At 39.5% G+C, this 22,856-nt stretch overlaps 1 protein-coding gene across 1 annotated transcript in view; it reads left to right on the top strand.

Moving 5' to 3' along the window:
* prkcea (protein kinase C, epsilon a) overlaps nucleotides 1–22,856 on the top strand; it is a 57,343-nt gene that overhangs the window by 15,689 nt on the left and 18,798 nt on the right. Inside the window, exon 2 of the mRNA XM_015962915.3 lies at nucleotides 15,159–15,222. Within this exon, the coding sequence (XP_015818401.1) occupies nucleotides 15,159–15,222 (64 nt within the window). The remainder of the gene's footprint in view (nucleotides 1–15,158; nucleotides 15,223–22,856) is intronic.

Raw genomic sequence — 22,856 nt, forward strand, 5'->3', positions numbered from 1 at the left:
AATTACTATTTTAGTTTATCTTTAATGTTCCTGGTGTTACCAAGTGAAATTTTAAGCTATCAAAAGGTTATTTTTGATTTTAAGATTGATTTTCAAAAGCTGAGTTTGACATTGACATTGACAACGTTACACAACTGATAAATAAAACACTCACTCTAATCCGGAACTGTAAAGTTTCACAGTCTGCTGCTTAAAGAGGCCCGCCACTCATATTTTTAAACATTTGCTGTGGTCTCTAGTAGGAATGAATGACTTGTAAGTTGTACTCTGAGGAAAAAAGCTCCGGTGCATCTGTTTCAGCATGAAGAAAGTAGCTTTAGGCGACAGGATTTGGAGTTGTATTTTCTGATATTCGGACATCTCGCCTCTGATTGGCTAACAGCATCCTCGACTCTACCACTGACTGCTCTGATGTTTTATTTCCACAAGTAACTCAAGCCTGAAGGAGTTCTGTCTTGTCTGTTTTATTTAGGGACACGGAGAAGTGAAAAGGAGTGAGAAATAGAAGATAGAAGTTCTTGTTCCACTTTATTCTTTTGTTTCATGATGATAAACTGATGTTAAATTCAGCTTAAAGAGAAACTGGGAGGAAGCTTTGGTTTATTTTAAGTTACAAGAGATAGTTTCCTATCTGCTCCTCCAGAGACAGCATGGGCATGAGGGTTACATGGTGAGGGTAGCAGTCACACAGCCGAGCTGGAGGGGGACAGGTGTTGTCCTGCTTTATTTTGCAAGCTTGTGTGTTATGCGCATTACAGCCAGCGATCCAAACAGCAGCAGCCCCCCCAAATGCATGAGACCTTGAGGCAATATCTCATGCAGACTAGTTCTGTGTTAGAGGAGAGGGGGGACATGACATTTAGGTGGAAAACAGTCATTTCATTCTGTTACACCTCTTGTTTCTGTGTGGTAAGGATAGCAAAATGACTTTTTGTCCCCCAGTCAACAAAAGTTACAGCTTATAATTAATGTTTTCTTAACTAAATTGTTGAATATTACATTAGACAATCCAAAACTTAGACAGTTTTTTACTGCCTTGGTAGCTGACCATGTTCGCCTCACCTGACACTGAGAGGACTGGGTCATAGTAGGAGGATAAAGTGCAGACAATAAAGCTGACTCTGCATCTGAACTAGTCAAACACACACACACACACACACACACACACACACACACACACACACACACACACACACACACACACACACACACACACACACACACGTAAATATATTATTTTTATTGGCCTGTTTAGTTTTCTCAACATAAAACATAAAAATATCCATTTTGTAAACTCATTATAGCCACTGGTTACCACATTACTAATGGCAAAATGCCACCAGACAACCTAGCTTCTTGGTTTGCTAGGACACACTAACTCTTCAACCACAGTTAGGTGGCAGTTATTCACTAAACTGAACATGATAAATGTATTTGGTGCTGTGATCTAAGTTGTCTTTGAGTATTGAACTCCTAATATAACACCGCTAACACGAGCTAGACATTTTAAAGCAGTTTTATTTTTGTTTAAAAGGCCTCAGCACCAAACAATCACTTCTTTGTCAGATGTTTTTATTACACAAGATGACAAAAGCATCACGATAGTTAGAGACCTTATTTAAACTATTCACCTTTGACTTAAAGTTAAAAAAGTGGTGATAAAATTAGAGATAATATTGCATTAGGTATTTTCCACCATTCACACTGGTCCAGACAAAGATTCCTTCTGCAGCTTGAGTTTTCGTGAAGGTTGTTTTCATCCAGCGCTGCTGACTGACTGATCTTGAGAGGCTGCTCATCAGACCGTCTGCCGGTCCATCTGGATATCACACACATCTCCTCAGTGTTTCAGATTTTTCAGTGACTAATCAGGTCTGATTATTCGATCAGGAATGTCCGTTCTACTAAATCCACTCCTGTCCAGCAGCTGTAAAAGAGTTGTTCAAGTCATCGTTTGTGGCGGGCGACGAGCTTGTTTGTTTTCTATGGCACTCAGACTCCAAAGGAGAATTTGTCCTCTGTCTTTTGTCTCCCCCGCCAGCACAGCTCAGCTCTTCTTACATTATTAGCAGTCTGTGATGTTACATTAAAGATGCATGACTCTCATGCTGTCTCACTCAGCGTGAACCTCCTGTGCGTGCTCGAGTTGCTGCTTGATAGAACGAGGAACAAACACACACATGTTATCGCGTGAATGCTCTCTGAGCCGAAATTTGTCATTTGACAGATGGATGTGGGAGGCTGTCACTGAGACTAAATGCTCCTGAGAGAGACAGAGAGCTGTCTGGTTGGACAGCGATAGCGAGCTAGATGGACGGAGAGTGGGAGGGGGTTAGCTACACAGTGTTGATATAATGCAAGCTTTGAGTGCCCTGTCTGCCTGGTTGAGTGCTTCTCTGTGCTGCTGCATATGGTCTTTTATTCCATCAGTCATGTGTGAGAGTGATCAGAAAGAATGAACAGAAGAGAGTTAAGCTGGTGTGTGTTAACCTCTCTCTGAAGTTCATTTTAAAATCACTGCACATTCTGCTTTCTGAGTGACTTGAAGAGTTTGAGAAGTCTTCTTGGCTCCATCAGTGTCCTAATTGGACTAACAAGATTAATGAGGCACACTAGATTCTCCTGCTCTCCCTCCTCCCAACGTTTGTCGTTAGGGCTGGAAAACTCCACACGTGTGTGTGTGTGTCTGTACATATTACGGGTTAAATCCAAGTCACGTTACAATCCATTTAACAAGGCGGTCAGTTGGATGCCAGCTTTCATCACGGTACATGCCGTTTATCGGCGCTGGAATGGTTTGTTGGTTAATCAGTGACTGAAAACGAATAAACTCCTGATGTTTTTAGTTTTTCTTTTCCACTAGTTTTAGTTCTGGGACTGTGATTTATATGATCTACATAAAGGTGGTGTGCTTTTAACGTGTCACGTTACTTTAGCACCTGGAATATCCGCTTTCCAAACTTCTTAAAGCAGAGAGTTCAAAGGTCTTGACGTCTGATTGGTGAGTCAGATCTGTGTTCAGTCTCCCTGTACGCTAGGCAGATACATCACGGAGCTAAATCCATTTTACTGGATGACTCACCTTTTGTACAGCGAGATTCAGCCTTCTGGATAGAGGCTTGTTATTCCGAGATACAGAACATTTTAAAAGTGGTCTTGTTCCTGCTGCTATATTTGAGTTGGAGATAAAGGTCTAACATTTGCCACTGGAAATTTTATTCTGGTATTTATTTTATAGCCTTTCCATGTTTTGATAGCCTGGCCTGCCAGACTCCTCCTCTGTTTAATTCTGCACAGAGAAAGGGTCTGGGAACTCTCCTATTCAAATAACCCCACCCCATGAGAATTCTAACCGAGCCAATCACCGCTGAGCAGGCATACGCCACACACCATAAGGCTGAGTTTGTCATATACATGGCGACTGAAGTGGAGTTCGCTGCGGCTCTTTCCTTTGTTCTAAATGACTTGGACACGTCTTTAAAACAAGTAGAAGCGCCAAAAGCCATTCTTCTGAAGAAAGATGCATGTGTTGTTGCTAAACGCCATTTTTGACTACAGCAGACGTCACACACAACAATGCTCAGTTTCTCATAAACAACAAAGACAGCTGCAGAGTTTGCTGTGGTTCTTTCCTCTGTTCTAAATGACTTGAATGTCTTTAAAACCACAACAAGTAGATGCGCTTAAAGCCTTTCTTCTAAAAGAATAAAAGGTGTTTGCGCCATTGCCAGACGCCTTTTTTTCATTACAGCTAAAAAAAAACTACAGCGTTGTGCGGTACAGTCGGCATCCTGTCTCATTCCATCTTTTTTCTGATTGGTTATTTTTGAGCTGGCTAGTCCTGCCCCTCATGTGCCTCTCTGCCTGTGAGTTACCAGACTCTTTCTCTGTGCAGACTTAAACAGAGGACGAGTCTGGCAGGCCAGGCTAATGCTTTGACTGATCAATTATGTAGAAAACGGAATAGTTTTTACGGAATTCTATGTTGATTACTGTATAAAACAGTATTGGTTTTATAATTTATACGCTTTTATTTAAATAACCAACAAACAGCAAAACTCTTCCACATCCTGATGTTAACTGAAGGCTTAAGGTTCCTTGTGAACTTTATAAGTGTTTCCCAACTTAGTTATCCTGATTTCAGTGCTGACCAAAAATCATTTTGGTCATTTCACAAGCGAACATCTTCTGTTTTCACATCTTCGCATCGCATTCATTTTGTAATTGGGAACTGAGCTGAACAATTTTAGTTTGCTTATTTTTAGACATCAGAGAGGAAGAAAATTGATGTCTTAATGTCAATTTCATTTTTATTTTTCAAAAATTTTCAGATGTTTTTGATCTTTTTTCCATCTGACATTAATAAAACACATAAACCCGAATAAAGAATAAATACATTTATAAAATTAGACATTCATTATTGAGCCCCCCTATGGTCCTAATTCATAAATCATTACGTTTGTTATAAAACTATCCGTACATGCCTTACCCCCCTTAGACCCCTTACGACTAGTGCCTTGGTTACATCCTCCTGCTTGAAGAATGGCAGAATAATGCCCATGTGTTGTGTTGGTTTTACCCTGAGTAAACTGATGTGGGGTTGTGTAGCATGACTGGGTTTATGGCAGCTCAAACAGAAATGAGAATCACACAACTGGAGGAGTTGTTGATATGTTGACTAAAATAAAAGCATCACTAAAGCCTTTGTCCTGCTTCAGCGTGCCGCTAAGCCAGCTCGCGCAACACTGAGATCCACAAAAAGTAAGTTATACAACCCTTATTAATGGAAATGCTATATTTACAGTTGGCATCCCATATTCTGCCCAGACACAGGTGTTATTTTTCATACTAAGAAATTTTTTCTGTAAGTTGTTGTTTCTGCTGCTGTTGGGATGCAGTATAGCTGCTCAGGATCTCTCTGCTTGCCTGTTTATTTTTGCAAGAAAAATGTTATGTTGTAATGGAATTCATGCATTAGTTTTTGTTTGCTTTAAAACCAGAGCAGCCATCACACTCCAGACGACATCAACACTGCATACTTTAGTATTTGTTCATTTCTCGCGAGTAATATCGATATCGCAATATTAAGCACTGTTATCGAATATCGCAGGCTTTCCTAATATCGTGCAGCCCTAGAAAGAACCTTAAAATTGATCCTGAAATATACGGGGAGCCAGTGCAGTGATTCTAAAACTGGAGTGATGTGCTCCCGCGTCCTGGTCTTCAACACGACACGTGCTGCTGAGTTTTGTAAAAGTCGTAAACCTGAGATGCTCTTTTTGGGAAGACCAGAAAGCAGGGCATTGCAGTAATCAATTCTACTGGTTATAAAAGCATGCATCAGCGTCTCCGTATTGGCCTGAGAGAGAATGGGGCGGACTCTGGTGATATTCTTAAGATGGTAAAAACCTATTTTTGTGATTTTTTTAATGTGGGGGATAAAAGTCAGCTCAGAGTCGAAAATAACACCCAGATTATTCACATGTAGTGATGGATAAAAAGACATTGATTGCAGTTTAGGTAAAAGTTTCTCTCTCTGGGTCTCAGGACCGATGACTAAAACTTCAGTCTTTCCTTGGTTGAGCTGGAGAAAGTTGTCAGTCATCCATGATTTAATATCTAAAATGCAGTTAAAAAGTGTATCCATTGGCTGTGCGTCATCAGGAGACACAGAGATGTACAACTGTGTATCATCAGTGTAACTGTGGAAATTCACCCCATGTCTCCTGATGACGCTGCCCAGAGGGAGCATATAGAGGTTAAAAAGCACTGGGCCTAGAATTGAACCCTGAGGCACACCGCATGTGATGCTGTGGACCCCAGAGGAACAGGTATCCAAACTCACCATAAAAGTCCTGTCTGTGAGGTAGGAAGTGAACCAACTGTTAACAGCACCAGAAAGGCCGATCTGTTTTAAACAGGTTAAAAGAATAGTGTGGTCTACTGAATCAAAGGCAGTGCTTAGATCCAGCAGAACCAACACTGTTGCCCTCCGGGCATCATAATTTGTTCTAAAATCATTTAAAATCTTCAGAAGGGCCGTCTCGGTGCTGTGGTTCACCCTAAAACCAGACTGAAATTTCTCTAGGTCATGTTGGTGGATGATAAAATCATTAAGTTGTATTAAAACAAGCTTCTCTAAAATGTTGCTTAAAAATGGTAAGTTGGATACTGGTCGAATATAGTTAAAGTCATTAAAATCTAAATTGCTCTTCTTCAACAGGGGTCTGACCACCGCCCGTTTAAAAGCAGCAGGAAAGACCCCCGTCTGAAGGGGACAGTTCATCAAAGTTAAAATCTCATCTCTAAATGAGTCATAAAATTGTTTGAAAAACCTTGTGGGGATAGGGTCCAGAACACATGTGGTGGGCCTCACTGAGGAGAAAACTTTATCAATAATCTCAGCTTCATCCAAGACAAAACTGTCCTGTGTTTCCTCAGGTAGACACACACTCAGATTGATCGGGAGCAGCATGATATTGGGAGGATGAAATGTTACATCTGGTGGTGTCTACCTTCCCTCTGAAGTGGGCTGCAAACTCCTCACAGAGAGCATCCGAGGGGGTTTTCTGGAGAGAACTAAATTCACGACCCAAAATATTTGTAATTGTGGAAAACAGAATTTTGGGATTATTTTTGTGTTCAGAGATGATTTTAGAAAAGTAATTATTTCTGGAATTTCTAACTGCTTTGTTGTATGATTTTAATAATTCAGTGTATATTTGTTTATTAATTGTGTTCTTATATTTCCTCCATTTTCTCTCCGCCACCCTGCAAGATCTTTTCAACATTTTTAAGTTTTCATTGTTCCAAGGGGAAGCCGGTTTTGGCTGTAGCTTTTTAATTTTAGGTGGAGCGAGCAAATCCAGAGTAGATTTAAGTCTACTGTTAAAATCATTGAAGATAAAATCACAGGGGGCATTTAAATTAATAGGAGGGATCTTTTTAACAGTTTCCAGAAAACCAGCAGCCACTTCAGGGGTTAGATGGCGTTTCATTACAGTTCTCACAGAGCTCTCCTGCTGAATTATGCTGGTGATGTTAAAAACACACACAGAAGTGATCTGAGATCGCTAATACCACGACAGAGGACACACCGGTGGACAGACCATACGTGATGACCAACAGCTTGTGATCGTGTCTTATTTCTGCATTTTAAGAGTTTCTGAAATGTGTTTTAGATTATAAACATGCAACAGGCAAGTACGTTTTCTACTGCAACAGATAATAACTGCAATACAATATCATTACAACAGCATGATAGTGTAAAAACGTCTTCTCTGGGTTTTCTTATTGTGCCCCCCCAAAGCCGGTTACGAGACTTTAACTCAGTGGTGACGGTAATCCTGTGTCCTGATTAATTAAGCTGTTGTTGTTATGAGACCAGGCCTTGCTGGGTCTGATTTGCTTCACTGAGAGCTGCGTCTGTTGCAGCCCAGACTCTAAAGCCAGGTTTGAGCTAAAACACCACATTCATGTGTTATGTGCAGGAACACAATTATTTATTCCCTGTTTTGAGACTAAACGGAAGTTTTTGCCTTGATGAAAGCTGAGATGAATTCCCTGTAAAGGAATGAAAACACCCGTAACCGGGCCAGTGCAGTTTCGGGCGGACGTGACACCTCACAAACTGAGCACTGAATCAATAATGGTGCTGTCCATTTGCTCCACTCTATTCCAAATCAGTCTGAGTCCATCTTTCAGCTTAAATCCCCACTGAGATGCACCGTTATGCAAGAGGCAGCATTTGGAGATTAGCACATCATTTTCAAGGGTAGACATCTACAATTCAATGGCATTTATAGGTCACAAATCCCATGCTGTTATGTGTCACACTTATAACAAAAGTATTTCTGCATGTTTATTTGCACATTATGTCATTTTTGTTGATTTTGTTTGAGATGCAGCCTGTAGAGTTGTAAAAAAAACTGAAAAACAGAAATTTCTCTTTATGAGGATTTTTCTTCAAAAAGTGAAAAAAAAACTTATATTAATTGCAGATAGTTTTGTTTATTTATTTAGTTTGTATTTACTGTTTTAGATTTTTCTGTTATATTTAAATAATAAATTATTTAAATCTGACAGAAAAGACGTCAAAAGTAAGTTAAATAAATGAAAAATGGAATAAACAGTGTTCAGGTTGGTCTTTGATCTTAATTAGCAAAGTTAAAGCGTTAAATTCCTAGAATATAACAAAAACAACAAAACGTGGATTAGTAATAGCTGTCATGTTCATTTTATAAAATGTGGATGTGTTTTATGGTAATATTTCTGCACGATTGTGTGTCTTTGCTGCATATGATGGATGCAATGGGCCTGTGATTACCATGAGACCAGGGAGAGGGATGGGGGAGAGTGGAGAGTTCATTTTGTATTTGTTTGTGTTCTTTGTGTCTCATGTTCAGCAATGCATGATGGAAGCGTGTGTGTGTGAAAGTCTGACTGTTGCATAAGAGGATCTGCTGCTGCTGTCCCAGAGCTTAACGAAGGATTTAAACCTCTCTTTCTCACTCTCTCCTGCACTCTCTCCTTCCTGTCGTCTGCCTCTTCAGCGTGCTCTGTTACGTTTACTAATCTCTGTAATTGCATGTATGTTGTATGTGTAATTATATGTTGAAAAACTGTACGTGGGTGTGTTTTATTTTTTGCCCATCAACATCTTTCAAATAGCTTTGCCTGGTTGTGTGTATAGGGTCTGTCAGATAATATTTAAAAATGAGTAATGATTTACTGTCAGTAAAATGTTATAATACATATGTTTTATAGTAATGTGAAGTATTTCACTGAGAGAGGACAGGTGGTTTATGAATACAGGCCTCGGTGTGTAAGGTGGATGCCTTTGACAAGTATTTTTAGTCGAAAATATTTCTATTACCGCCAATGGTGCTAAACCCAGCAAACATTTTAATGCTTAGTGACAGCTGAAACGACATCAGTTCGATACTTTAAAAGTTTACTATTTTAAAATATGAATTATTATAACTATTAATGCTAATTTTAAAGGCGAATGAAAGTTGAAACAACTTACTCTTTGGCCGTGAATTTCAGGTTCTTGCACAGCCTTGATTTAGATCTGTAAGGACGTCAGTGGACGTCATAAAAACTTGGCTATATAATGTGTTATTGCAGTATTAACCATGCAAGGAAGCGCAGCTTTATCATAGAAGGTCATATCGGACTATAACGGATGTCACCTAGTGGGCGTACACTTAGACCTGATTCCCAGCATGCTATATGTTGAACTACACGTAACAAATTGTCAAGAAAACGTAACTGCAGATAACTGTAGACATGTACAAATGTATCTGAATGGATTCTTAGGAAATGTTCTGTAATTTTTTTTTTTACCAATTTAAGCCGTCCTACTACGACAAATTTGGTCATGGACATGACGTTGTCATCGGACCAATATTAGCTGGGATGCTACATGTTTAACTACACGTAACAAATTGTTAAGAAAACGTAACTGCAGATAACTGTGGACATGTACAAATGTATCTGAATGGATTGTTAGGAAATGTTCTGTAAATTAATTATTTTTTTCCCCAATTTAAGCCGTCCCACTATGACAATTTATGGTCGTGGACCGGACGTTCTCGTCAGACCAATATTAGCTGGGATGCTATATGTTTAACTACACGTAACTAATTGTCAAAATAACAATTATACATGTAACTGTAGACATGTACAAATGTATCTGAATGGAGATTTAGGAAAATTAATGTTACAATTTTTTACCAAGATAAACCGTCCTGCTGCAACCATTTTTGGTCGTGGACACCACGTTGTCGTCGGAACAGTGTTTGCCAGGTTTCCTCCCAGCCACGGACATTTTCTAGTTTTATACATACCGTAAATTAGTCGCCAGCATATCTGCTACCGCTAGCTTGTTCAAACAGAGGCCGGTTCGAGACTGATTGGTTGTTTTCTCATCTAGCCCTGCCTATACCAATTGCTGATTGGTTCTTTTTTCCATTCGCCTATCTTTTGTATTTTCTAATTAGATTTTCGTTAATGTCAATTTTCACTGTCGCCTTTTATTTATCAACGGAAAGGGTGAACCGCGTTACAGTGAGGGACTACTGTAAGGAGTTTGGATGAGACTGTAAAGCAAACATGTTTCGCCAAGCAGCGGATCTTCTTTTTTCTCTTGAGAGCACTTTTAAATTTTTAGTTTGATATATTAAGACACTAAACAATATTTTTCTACCACCAACTTTTTAATTGATGCCCCCTGTTAAAGGAGACATAACATGCTTTTAAGTTATTCCTTTTTACATCTAAATCCTTCAGTTGGGGGTCTAAAAACAGTGGAACTGCAGTTCTTTGGTCTGATTTCCTCATTATTGTTGCTCTACAGACCCTCATCTACCCCTGTTCTGAGGAGAGTCTTGAGAACGAGCCGTTTTTGGGTACTGTCTCTTTAAACTGGAGGAGGAGCTGTAAACTCCGCCCCCCTCCATAGTGCAGACCTGTACTCTCCTCCCCCAGCCGGACTTTGTAGTTCTATAGAGAAATCATTATTTAGCATAGCAGATTTAGCATAGCATATTAGCATTTTTAAAACATGTGGGGAGAGTAGTTCATCAAGCTGTTCCAAGGCTGCTAACTCTCTCATGCATTTGTCTGTAGTCACTCACACACACCCGTCACGGCCGACGGAGGGACAAGTGAACAGGCACGTGTGCGCACACACACACACACATCCGTCACGGCCGACGAGACAAGCGTGCAGGCTCGCGCACGCGCACACACACAAGGAATGCTGCTTGCTTATTTATTTCTATAAAAATGTTTTAAAAAATTATACAGCTCATTAAAACACCATTAAAATATATTTTATTAAGATCTCTATCTATATATATACATACATATAATTATAAATAATTTTATAAGTAGTCTTATTTTATATTGGGTGTCTTAATGGCTGAAAATGGATAAAAAGCAGTTACATTTTAATTTAAAGATTTGAGATTCTAGTCAAAAATAAAGAACATTCCTCCAAATGTTCTTTAATGTGATCATTATAATTCTAATGCTTAGAACTTTGTTTTTATTGTCTGCAATGCGTAGCCCATATCTTTATTAAATGTGTTTAGCTGTAAAGTGGTAATTCTCTCTAATGTGTACAGAAAGGTGGACATCAGTGCTGCAGTGAAACTCCCAAGATCAGTCTGCTTTGCTAACAAATATAGTTAAATCTTACCTGCATTCTAAATAAATACCGTTAGGTGGAAACATCAGTAGGCATTGAGTTATTGATACAATCCCTAACAGCCAGAATGGAAGAAGAGCATGCTGGGTCATCCTGGATCTGAGCCTGTTCTGTGTATTTACCTACAGGATGCAATAAATGTCTACAAGGCGGAGTTTGGACCATTACATCTAAAAGAAAACATACAATCAGTGATTTTTTTATTGTTTACATTAAAATACAAATTTTCTAAGTATTAACCTCACAGCAAATAAGTAGAACAATATAATAAACAGGCTTTAGTAGTTAAACAGGCGTTGTGCACACAGGTGCTTTGTGTCTCGGTGCTGGTGTCTAGGTCTCAGAGTTCCTGTCCTCCTGCCGTCTTCTGTTGTCCTCAGGATACGGATTGATGTTTCCTGATGATGAGGGAGGGGAAGTATGTGGGCTTCAAACTGGTCCTGGATAACAGTGGGAGACCTCCGTTGTCTGAATACTGAGACCAGAGAGTTGGTGAGATGCAGATCTTCTCTACCTCATCTAGAAACGGAGTTGGTTCAGGGAAAACTTTTCCAAAGACCAGTTCCATGATGTCATCGCCATATTCTGCAATGATAGACGATAACTTTAATGACATATTTTGTTTACAAGCAGCTTTAGGAAAGTCGTTTCTTTAGCTTTCATGTTTATAGTCACGTTTGTGTTTGTTCACAAGTTCACTTTGCTGCAGTGACTTCATATTCTTACAAATGTAATAAAATAGTGACACTAAAATTATACAAATGATTCCTTATGAAAGGAAGCTCATTAGAGAGCAGTGCAGACAGACTTACTACATGCTGCAGCTGTTTTTGTAGGCCAGCTGCTGCTGAACTTGGGGAAAGTTATTCTGCACACATCCAGATCAGATGGTCGATTACAGAAAATAATGTAATTCAATAATTTCTAAACAGACTAAACAAGTAAAACATCAAATAAATCACTCTGCTGTCATCAGACGGAGTGATTCAGGGGGTGAGGTGTTCTTAATGATGAGGGTGGCTGAGGTGTGTCATCACTCACTTTGGTCTGGTCCAGACCGTCTCTTTACTGGTGGGTCTCCTTCCTCAGTAGGTGACGTGAGCTCCAACATCCGAGCGTTCTGTGTTCCTTAGAGGAGAAGAAAAGTAACATTAGCAAGCTGGCTAAATTATTTTTACTAGCATCTCAAGGACTTGGAGAAGCAGATCTTCACTTACCTAAACATCAGACCAGTTTGTCCCAGCTGAGCTCATCAGGGCGTTAGTCTGACAGCCTGTCAGTGAAACACGGCTCCAGCCTTCTGGATGTGGACTCTAAAAAGCAAAGGAACATTTTTACTTTGTTTTAATTATTTTACAGCTGATTTGATCAGCTTTCCGATGCTCACGCTCATACAGACGGTGAGCTTTGCTGCGTCTGACTGATGCAGAGTTCGTTTTTATATCTGCAGTGAGACAAAAAACTAACCTCACTTCACTCAGAGATTGTTCTTTAAAACTATTAAATCCACTGTGTTGACGCACTTTAATGACTTTGTCACGCTGCATTTTAGCTGATATGGGACTTTATTTACTGGATGCTAAGATTACATCACACTCACGTAGAATAACACACAGGCTCTCTGCTGTTACAATCAGTGGGAGGTTATCATCTGGTGTAAAAGAAGGCGTTGATCAGAAATCACGTTTTATTCCACAAAAATCAGCCAAATCCACATTAATCTGGGTGCTAACTTTACTAGCATACTGTGCTAGCGATAGCAAGCCGGATGCTAACGCTTTAGTGCTTCTAATGCCCGTAAACCTAAAGTAAAGTTTGTCGACATTTTAGAGTTATATGAAGCTTACCGCTCTGCTGCTGTGTCCCGGTGCTGCCACATTCAGATGGAAATGACTCCTTTTAGATAGATGAAGCCCTCGGTACTTACTAGCCAGGAGACACGAACGAACCACGCGCGCGCACGCACACACACACACACACACACACACAAACACACACACACACACACACACACACTACTTTTTCTTCTGTTTTTTTTTTTTGCAGTAGTGTCATCAGCTCCTGGGTTTAAATACTGCCACACCACCCTTCCTTAAAACGAGGAACAGTTTTGAGCTGTGTGTGGCTAAAATAACCAGACATTCTGCATTTTTCCAATAGGACTACAAAAAATCTTAGCGAGATGAAAAAATGGCGGATTGGCTCTGTGTTTAGCCGAGGGCCATTACCACATTTGGTAGTTATCCTGACGAAATAAATTACTGATTTAATAGATAATTTGAAAAACTGAACGGGTGGACAAATATGCCCAAAACTTAATTATTAAATATCTAAATAGCAACTCCAGTGAATAATATAAGCCTTTTTGCTCACTTAGACACTTAAAATGTGAAACACACTGTGTTAACGGATAAAAAAGTGGGTTTTTCATGTTATGTCTCCTTTAAGTTTTAATTGAAGGGAGACCATACACTGCAGCTCTTAGTTGACACTGCTTCATTTTTGAGTCGCTCAACCACATTTATCTCATTACGTTTGCTGGTTGGATGGGGAAAATTTTATGCGTTTACCATAACAAAATCCTTAACTGTCACATGATCAAAGAATTACCACATGACTACCCCCTTCTCCTGAAACACATACACAAATGGCAGCTGAAAGAAAACAATGGCTGCTTATAACAGCCCTTTCTTGTTTATCAGAGCAGTACGATATGTTAAAAAATGATGATTTTGATGGCATTGTACATCCCTACTCATTGTTGACGATGTTGGGGACAGTTGCATGGTCTCCATGCTGCTCTGGATGTTCAGCTAGAAAGAAATCCAGCTGCTCTAACACAAAATTAACTGGTTTAAGATGACAGATAATATTGTGTGTTAATGCTTCAACTAAACAAGTGTTGCTTCATAGTTTTTTATTTTTTACAGCAGAACATGTCATTCTGCACATCCAGCCACAGTCTTTAGTAAACCCTCGTCTCTCCTCTGCTGATGTGTTTTTATGTGTAGTAGTTAGCTGAAAGTGAAGCACGCCCTAGCTCATGTCCTCTTTGTTCTAATGAGACGTATTCATTGTTCGGGTCATTTTCTTGCAGTTCCACTTCATCATGCACCCACAACACTGATTATACTGTTAGGAAAATTCCAGCTTTGATGCATCATATAAACTATTATGTGACGTTTTAATAAGACACCACGCAATAAGGCACTTTCTTCGTGAAAAACAACACAATACAAACAAAAGAAATTGTGATATTTTCACCTGAAACTCTACACCCAATTCACCACTCAACGTCTTAATGCTGCTAATCTTCAGTTGGTGCTCTCAAAAGCTGCATCCTGATATTCACGAGGATGCTACTTTGACGCCACCTACACAAACATGATGACAGCAGCATTATGTTATCAGCCCACCCTTGGCACGACCACAGTAGGCCCAGAACAAAAGCAAATTTAAAATGTCTTAAAGAACAATGAAATAACGTTTGAAGGGTTCACATGATTTCCGTGATGCTGTGAGCGTTCCTAATCAGTTTATAAAATGTCTAACTCTTTTAAAGACAAGCAGACTTCTGAAGTAAAACTGAACCAAATCTGAATCAAATGAAGTCAATGTTGTCTCCATTTGAACTGAAACTATTTCTTGAGATATATTTTATCAAAAGGATAAATCAAGATAATGGGAAAGCTTTTAAACTCAGCATATCAGAAACAGCTTTCAAAAGCAGGAGTAAATGTGGGCTATAATGATGTTAGAATAACAGCTATAAAGACAGTGATGCTAATGGTGATAATGATACAAGTGCTGGTGAGAATTGTAATTCTAGTGAAGATAATGACCTCTTGCTTGTTTGTGCCACAGCACAGCCCCCCTGCTGCACTCACCATTCAGCTGTGTAATTTATCTCTGAATTCATTTTTATTTTTTTCTTTTGGCGTAGATTGACCTGGAGCCAGAGGGGAAGGTGTACGTAGTCATCGATCTGTCCGGATCATCCACTGAGGGTAAGGCCACCCCGACTTTTGCTGAAGAGGAACACACTAAAGCTTGTAGACTCACATCTGTATAGTGCAGGTAGAAAGTACAGCTGCAGGAATGTGTGCAAAATCTAAAGGCAAAAAGGTGGATATAATTAGAAATAATTAGTTACATCACTGCATCATATAATTTCAAAATTGCTTTGGATTGCTGTGTTAGTTTAGTGTCTTGTTTTTACCTGAAGCAGAAGATATATGTGACTGAAAACACGTGCCTTTAGTTGGCAAAGAAAGAAGGGTTAGTGTGAACTACATCATTAAAGAGGATGTTGTTACTGGTTTCACTGTATGAAGGATGCCCACATTTCAGGAGAATTTTAAGGGCACCAGGAAGGAAAACAAAGAGATAGAAAATATCAAGAGAAAAGTATAAAATGTTGAGGAAAAAATGTTAAAGGTACAATATGTAAGTATTTTACAGTTAATAATCAGTCAAATGTCTAAGTCATGTTGAAAATGAAGCTTACATTGAAACAGATTTCCTTCTGAGATGGCTGTTTTTTTTTTTAGTTTTCCTCCTTTCAAAATGGCCAAAGAGGGACATAGTCTTTGTTCACTATCTGAGAGCCCGCGGGGTAGCCAGATCTGCACTGGCAAACACGGCAGCTTTGTAATTCAACTTTGTCCAGTGAAACTGAAACGCATGAATTTTTTATAAAGACCTTAAGCCAGCAAACAGGAGCAACCTAGAAGTTATTTTTTGTACCCCTAAAAAGCCACAGCATCTTTTTGTTTTGCTCTAATATCAGGCAAAGAAAGCTAGAGGCTAATGTTAAGCTAACAAAGCTAACCGTGGATTTGAAGTAAACAGTCAACTTACTTAGTCAAAAGTGAACTTACTATGTATGACTCGTCATCTAGAATCTTCTTACAACAAAAACACATGTAACAGGAGTGATGACGTTACTCAGTAGTTTATAAAATGGGCTGCAATAGCCAAAATTGACCACAGGATGTCAATCTTACTTCAGTCATCACCCTGCTCCTCCTTCAGCTTCACTGGCTGCCTGGTTCTGGTCTTTAGGGCCTTACATGGACAAGCGTCATCATACATTGGTGAACTTCTCAGTTCCTACATCCCCAGCAGGTCCCTGAGGTCCCCAATTTGTCCAAATTTTTGTCTTTTTTTAAATTTTGTTCTTGTGAAGCGCCTCATGAATTTTATTTTGAGAGGCGCCATATAAAGAATTGTTTCTTTTTAGGCCTGAGCAGCGAAAGCGCTGCGAAGGCCTATTTAATCTCATCTGTTTATTTTTCTTCCGCCAAGTAAATTGGCTTTTTGGAGGCCTTAACATACCCGAAAACTCAGGAATTTTTGCACATATGTCAGGCGTGGTGTAAAATTTTGTATTTTAAAGGTCCCAAAAAATCACAATTAAACTAGCTCCACAGCGCCCCCTAGAATGTGAAAAATACCCCCCTCCATAAACCTTAGTTTGTTGTACAGTTATGAAATTTTGTACACTTGTAGTACTCAACAGTCCGCACAGAAAATCCTTTTGCAACCATGGTCAACATCAAATAAGAAGTCGACCATTTTGATTTGAAGTGGTGATTTTGACCCCGTTTTGGCTGTTTCTTCTGCTTCTGATTGATTTACTCGATCATTTTTTGCACGATCGTCTCGAAAGTTGTGGGAAATTGCTCAGAAGGGATGGGCGATCAAATAGAAAAAATAAAACGGACGTTTCGTATATGCTGAGGGGGCGTGGCCAGGCCTCGAAGTTCGACTACTCGCCAAAAAAATATAAATGGCTATAACTTACTACTCGAATAGCTACAAAAATTTCTGTGGTCATTCGACATCCAGCCACAAACTAAATTGAATGGTCGGATGATGACATCACACAAGCCCCACCCACTCAGGACCAAAAAGGTCAAGTTTTACTGTGATAGGTCCCAAATTGCCCCATTTCACCTAATCACCACAAATTTGTAGCTGGTAACTCAGGACAAGTGGGTGTTTCTTGGCGTCACTTTATAGGAGTTTTCAAAAGAGAGCGGGTCTGTGGCGGCACGGCCAGGTCAGGTGTACCGTCGTGGCCATACGTTTGCCTCCCATTTCGTCATTTCTTAAGATATCGCCACAAAACTTCTGGTGAGTGATCCTAGTCCGGCCCCCAAAAAATCTGATGTGAAAATCCGGTGGGCTTGGCCTATTTTCTTAAATAGCGCCCCCTAGGACCATTAAAATTGTTCTTCCTAAGCCATGCTTTGATGGATTACGAAATTTGGTACACTAATGTAGTGTCTCAGGACCTACAAAAAAGTCTCTTGGAGCCAAGCGCTACGTCGCACAGTAGGTCGGCCATTTTTGTCCAAGTACTCGATTTTGTGGTTTTTGCACACGTTGTTTGGAGAATGATGCCCCGTCGCCCTTTTCACCAATCACCTTCAAACTTCTGCTATATACTCTTAAGCTATAGGGGAAAGATTCAGCCATTGGATTTTTCAAAAGTTGAAAGGAGTGGGCATGGCTAAGCATCAAACTTTGACCTGTTGCCACACCACTCTTTTTTTCACAACTCCCTATTGGACTGCTTTCACCCAGTTACAGCAATCTCTGGCAAATAGCAGTAGACAAGTTGAGGTAACTTGGTGTCCAGTATTGGCAGGTTTGAAAAAAAGGCGGGGCTTTGGGAGCGTGGCAAAATTCGCCATCACGCCATGTAAATATGTTTGCCTCTCATTTCCTCAGTTATCATATCACCACGAAATCCCTGGTGAGTGATCCTAGTCTGATCCCCAATAGAAATGAATGTGATAGGTTGGTGGGCGTGGCCTATTTTCTGAAATAGTGCCCCCTAGAACCATTAAAACTGTCAGCCCCAAGCCTTGCTTTAATTGGGAACTACGAAATTTGGTACACTAATGTAGTACCTTGGGACCTACAAAAAAGTCTCATGGAGCCAAGGTCAATGTCACACAGGAAGTCAGCCATTTTGGTCCAAGTACTTGATTTTGTGGTTTTCACACACGTCGTTTGGAAAGTGATGCCCCATCGCCCTTTTCACCAATCGCCTTCAAACTTCTGCTATAGACTCTTAAGATTTAGGGGAAAAAATTGAACTGTTGGATTTTTCAAAAGTTGAAAGGTATGGGCGTGGCTAAGCGTCAAACTTTGACCTGTTGCCATGCCACTCTTTTTTTCACAGCTCCCTATTGGACTCCTTTCAACCAATCACCAGCAATCTCTGGCAAATAGTAGTAAACAAGTTGATGTCACTTGATCTCCAGTACTGGCAGGTTTCGAAAAAAGGCGGGGCTTTGGGAGCATGGCGAAATTTGCCATCACTCCATGGAAATATGTTTGCCTCTCAGTTCCTCAGTTATCGTGATATCTCTACGAATTCTCTGGTGAGTGATCCTATTCGGACCACCAAAAGAAATAGACGTGATAGGTTTGTGGGTGTGGCCTATTTTCAGAAATAGTGCCCCCTAGGGCCATTAAAACTGTCAGCCCCAAGCCATGCTTTGACTGAGGATTAAGAAATTTGGTACACTAATGTAGTGTGTCAGGAAATACAAGAAAGTCTCTTGGAGCCAGCGCAAATTTCGCACAGGAGGTCGGCCATTTTGGTCCAAGTACTATGTTTAGTGGTTTTCGCACACGTAGTTTGGAGAGTGATGCCCCATCGCCCTTTTCACCAATCGCCTTCACACTTGTGCTATATACTCTTAAGACATAGGAAAAAAAATTCAATTGTCGGATTTTTCAAAAGTTGAAAGTTGTGGGTGTGGCTAAGCCTCAAACTTTGACCTTTCGCCATTACATTACTTGATGTAATAACTCCCATGTGCATGATCAGATCCATATCAAACTTTGTCTGTGTGATCACTGACCACATCTCAAGACAGTGGCAATGTGGACAGCTGACATCACCTAAGCCCTGCCCCCATGACAATAGGAAGTTGATTATTTTATGGTTAAATGCCCATATTTGTCCCCTCTAATTTAGTCAACATGACACTAAGGTCATGCACTGACCATGATGGTGTAATGACCATTCAGTTCTGATAGCTTTCCAGAAAGAGAGGGGCTTTGATGCCATGGCGAATTCTGGCATGGCACCATTACCCTACGTTTGACTGTAACTTCTGCAAACAGCCTCCAATCTGCACGAGACTGAACATGGCAATCAACAATCATGCCCTTTAGCCAATGAGGCACAGACGGTTGGTGAACTTTGTATAATATCACCACAGCGCCCCCTACATACCTTTAAAACTGTAATAACTCGTACAGACGAGCACCAAACTTGCTATATGTCATCACACAAAGGCACCCAACACAATCCTGTGGTCATTGGTTGATGTTGCTTTGGCTCCGCCCCCTGACAGGTATTAGGCCCTGAATAAAACATGCATGATGCAATTTACATCAAACTGCACACAAATGATTGTTGTCAACCGACAAACTTCTTCATGGAATATTTCCTAAATTTGGGACAGTGCCCCCTAAATACAATAAACCTTTGTAACTTCTGCAAAAAAGCTCCAAACTATGTCAAACATGGTGGGAGTCATCACACAACTGCAATCAACACATATATGTGCTCACTTGTTCAAATCACTTTAACTCCGCCCGCTTACAGCCTTCTGGCTCTAGATTCAATTCAAATCAATTCAATTCAATTCAAAAATACTTCCCAGAGGGAAATTGATTGCTGTAGTAGCTCAGAATAATAATAATAATCACATCATCAAAGAGTTATTGCATATTACAATGGCTGTTGGCAGGAAGGATCTCCAGTAGCAGTCAGTGTTGAAGTGAAACTGAAGAAGCCTCTGACTGAAGACACTCTTCCATTGTCAGACAGTCTTGTGAAGAGAATGCTCGGGTTGTCCATAATTTTCTTGATTCTCTAGAGAATCCTTTGCAGATGACTCATGCAACTTTTGATTGATGCCAAATTAACAGAAAACCATCTTTGATGACCAAAGATGACCTCTTTGGGATTTAGTTGTAAATCGTCACACCGCCCCCTAGATGGGTTCAAACTTTATCAACTTCTAAAGACAAGGTCAGAATGGCATTATACTTGGCTCTTGTCATCATGTGACTGCACCAAACACATTGATGTGGTTGTTGGTTCAAATCCCATTAGCTCCGCCCCCTTTCAGCTCTTTGGCTCTAGAAAGCACACACAACGTCTGATTGATGCCAAACTACCACAAAACCATCTTTGACTCCCTAAGAGGACCTTAATGGGATTTTTATGTAATTGGTCACAGCGCCCCCTAGATAAGATCAAGAGTTAATTACTTCCTAATACAAGGTCACAATGGCATTAAACTTGGCTTGTGTCATCACGTGACGGCACCAAACACATTGATGTGGTTGTTGGTTCAAACCCCTGTAGCTCCACCCCCTTTCGGCTCTCTGGCTCTAGATAACACAGACAACGTCTGATTGATGCCAAAATAACAGAAAACCATCTTTGTCAACCAAAGTTGACCTCAATGGGATTTTTCTGTAGTTGGTCACAGCGCCCCCTAGATAACTTTAACCTTCAATGACTTCAAAAAACGTGGTCAGAATAGCATTAAACTTGGTCTGTGTCATCACACCACCAGTGTGGTAAAGATAGAGTATCCCCTAGTGGTTAGATGTGTAATTAATGGTGGGCTCAGAGAAGATGCTGAGTCAGGGTGAGGTGCAGACGAGGAGACTGTTCGCGGTTTCTGGTGTCGGGGTGGTCGATGTTTATGTTCAGCGGACATGCCCGGGTGCACCAGACTGCCGGCCAGTCCGGAGCGGCGCAGAGCTTGCAGCTTTAATTCTTCTTCTTCTTCTTCTTCTTCTTCTTCTTCTTCTTCTTCTTCTTCTTCTTCTTCTTCTTCTTCTTTCATAATGCACCTTTAAATTATTATTTTCAGGAAAAAGTCCAAAAATATATCTCAGAATGTTCTGTTTTTGTTAATATTGTGTTTTACTGAAAACATTACTAAAACAAGTAAAACTCAGAAAAACTCAACAGACACAGCTTTATTGTGATTAGTCCTTCACAATAAGAGTCTGGAACATGTACCCAAGAAATAACATCTTAAGTCTACAAAAAATTTGCTCATGATAGACTTTCCCTGGTGAAATGCATCAAAATTATAGAAGTCATTTACAGGTTGTATGCAGATCTAGATTCATGTTTCAGCGTGTTAACTAAAAGAATAGTTAATGTAGTAAAACCTTTAGTTTATTTCCCTTACACCTTGAGTCCCTTTCCCCTCTTTTTTATGGTGCAGATAGAGCTTATTAATGTTTTCATAATCACATTGCTGTTTTTAAAAATAGAAACCCTTTGCTAGAGAGAAACTAAATGAAAACATGTTTATTTGCCTTATTGTTTTAATATGAAAAAACAAAAATTATCCACAGTGATAATGTGTCCACAGTAGACGGTGACATCATTAAAAGGCCCAAAGTAATAAATTCAAAGAGCATACTCATTGTTTATTCTAATAAATGATGACTCATCATTAGTAAAATGACATTTCAGTCTGGCTGCATTTTAGATAAGTAAATGAATACAATAATGATGGTCAAAATGCAAATATCATCATGAGGAGCTGTTTACACAACACATAAATGTAAAAAAAAAATAATAATAAAACAGCAAATAAACAAAGAAACAATTTTTCAAAATACACGTTTCTTCATATTTTTCCTTTTTTTGTCATTCTTTTCCTTTTACATCATATTTTGTTTTGGTCACTTTAAAGTTTACATTCTCTCAAATGATCTAGCTTCTTTTGTGTTTTAGTTGTTTAAATCATGTTATTTTGCAGCTCCTCATCTTGACTTTTCTTTCTTTGCATGGCTTTCCTCTTTGTAATATTTTTTCCTCAGTTTAGTTTGATTTTAGCTTGTTTATGTTTCTGGAACCAAACCACCTCCCTGTGTTTGCCTCAGCCCGTTTAATAATTTGCCAGTGTGGACCTGAACTTGTCTAAATGTAAATCCTTTATTATGACTATGCTGTAAACTTGTAAAACACTCATAATGTTTAACCATTCTGAATTCTTCACACAAACTCAAACTCTTCTACTGTAGCGATGAAAAAGACCATCAGTAAGTAAGAAATTCTAAAATAGGTAAATATTAGTGATAAATCAGATATTTTTATTTCATAGCTAGTTAAGTCACATTAGCTGGGGAGTATTTAGTCTCACTTTTACTGTTTAATAAGATATTCTGCAGGGGTTCAATTAGAGAAAATATTTAAGGACTTTCCTTAAATGACCTTGAATTAAATCTAGTTTGAAAACAGACTTACCAGCAAATTTGGACATGATATGAAGAACTTGTTTATTTTATGGTTCTGTTATCTTTTAACTATTTCTCATGCTGTAGTGTAGCTGCAGCTTTGAGATGCACCAAAAACGTGTCTAGTCATTGGTGCCCAAAAAATTCACATTTCCTTTTTTTAGTTAATGAGCACACCATTTAGAAGAAGGAATATAAACTAGTTCACATTAGCAATAGCAGGTCTTCTATAAAGAGGATTATTTCTGGAATTTCCATAAATTTTAGTGGATCAGAATTAGTCTTTGAAATAAATTGAAATGGCATCAGAGCTGCACTCAGACATTTGTATCGGCCA

Source organism: Nothobranchius furzeri, chromosome 16, assembly GCF_043380555.1.
Source record: "Nothobranchius furzeri strain GRZ-AD chromosome 16, NfurGRZ-RIMD1, whole genome shotgun sequence".
NCBI lineage: Eukaryota > Metazoa > Chordata > Actinopteri > Cyprinodontiformes > Nothobranchiidae > Nothobranchius > Nothobranchius furzeri.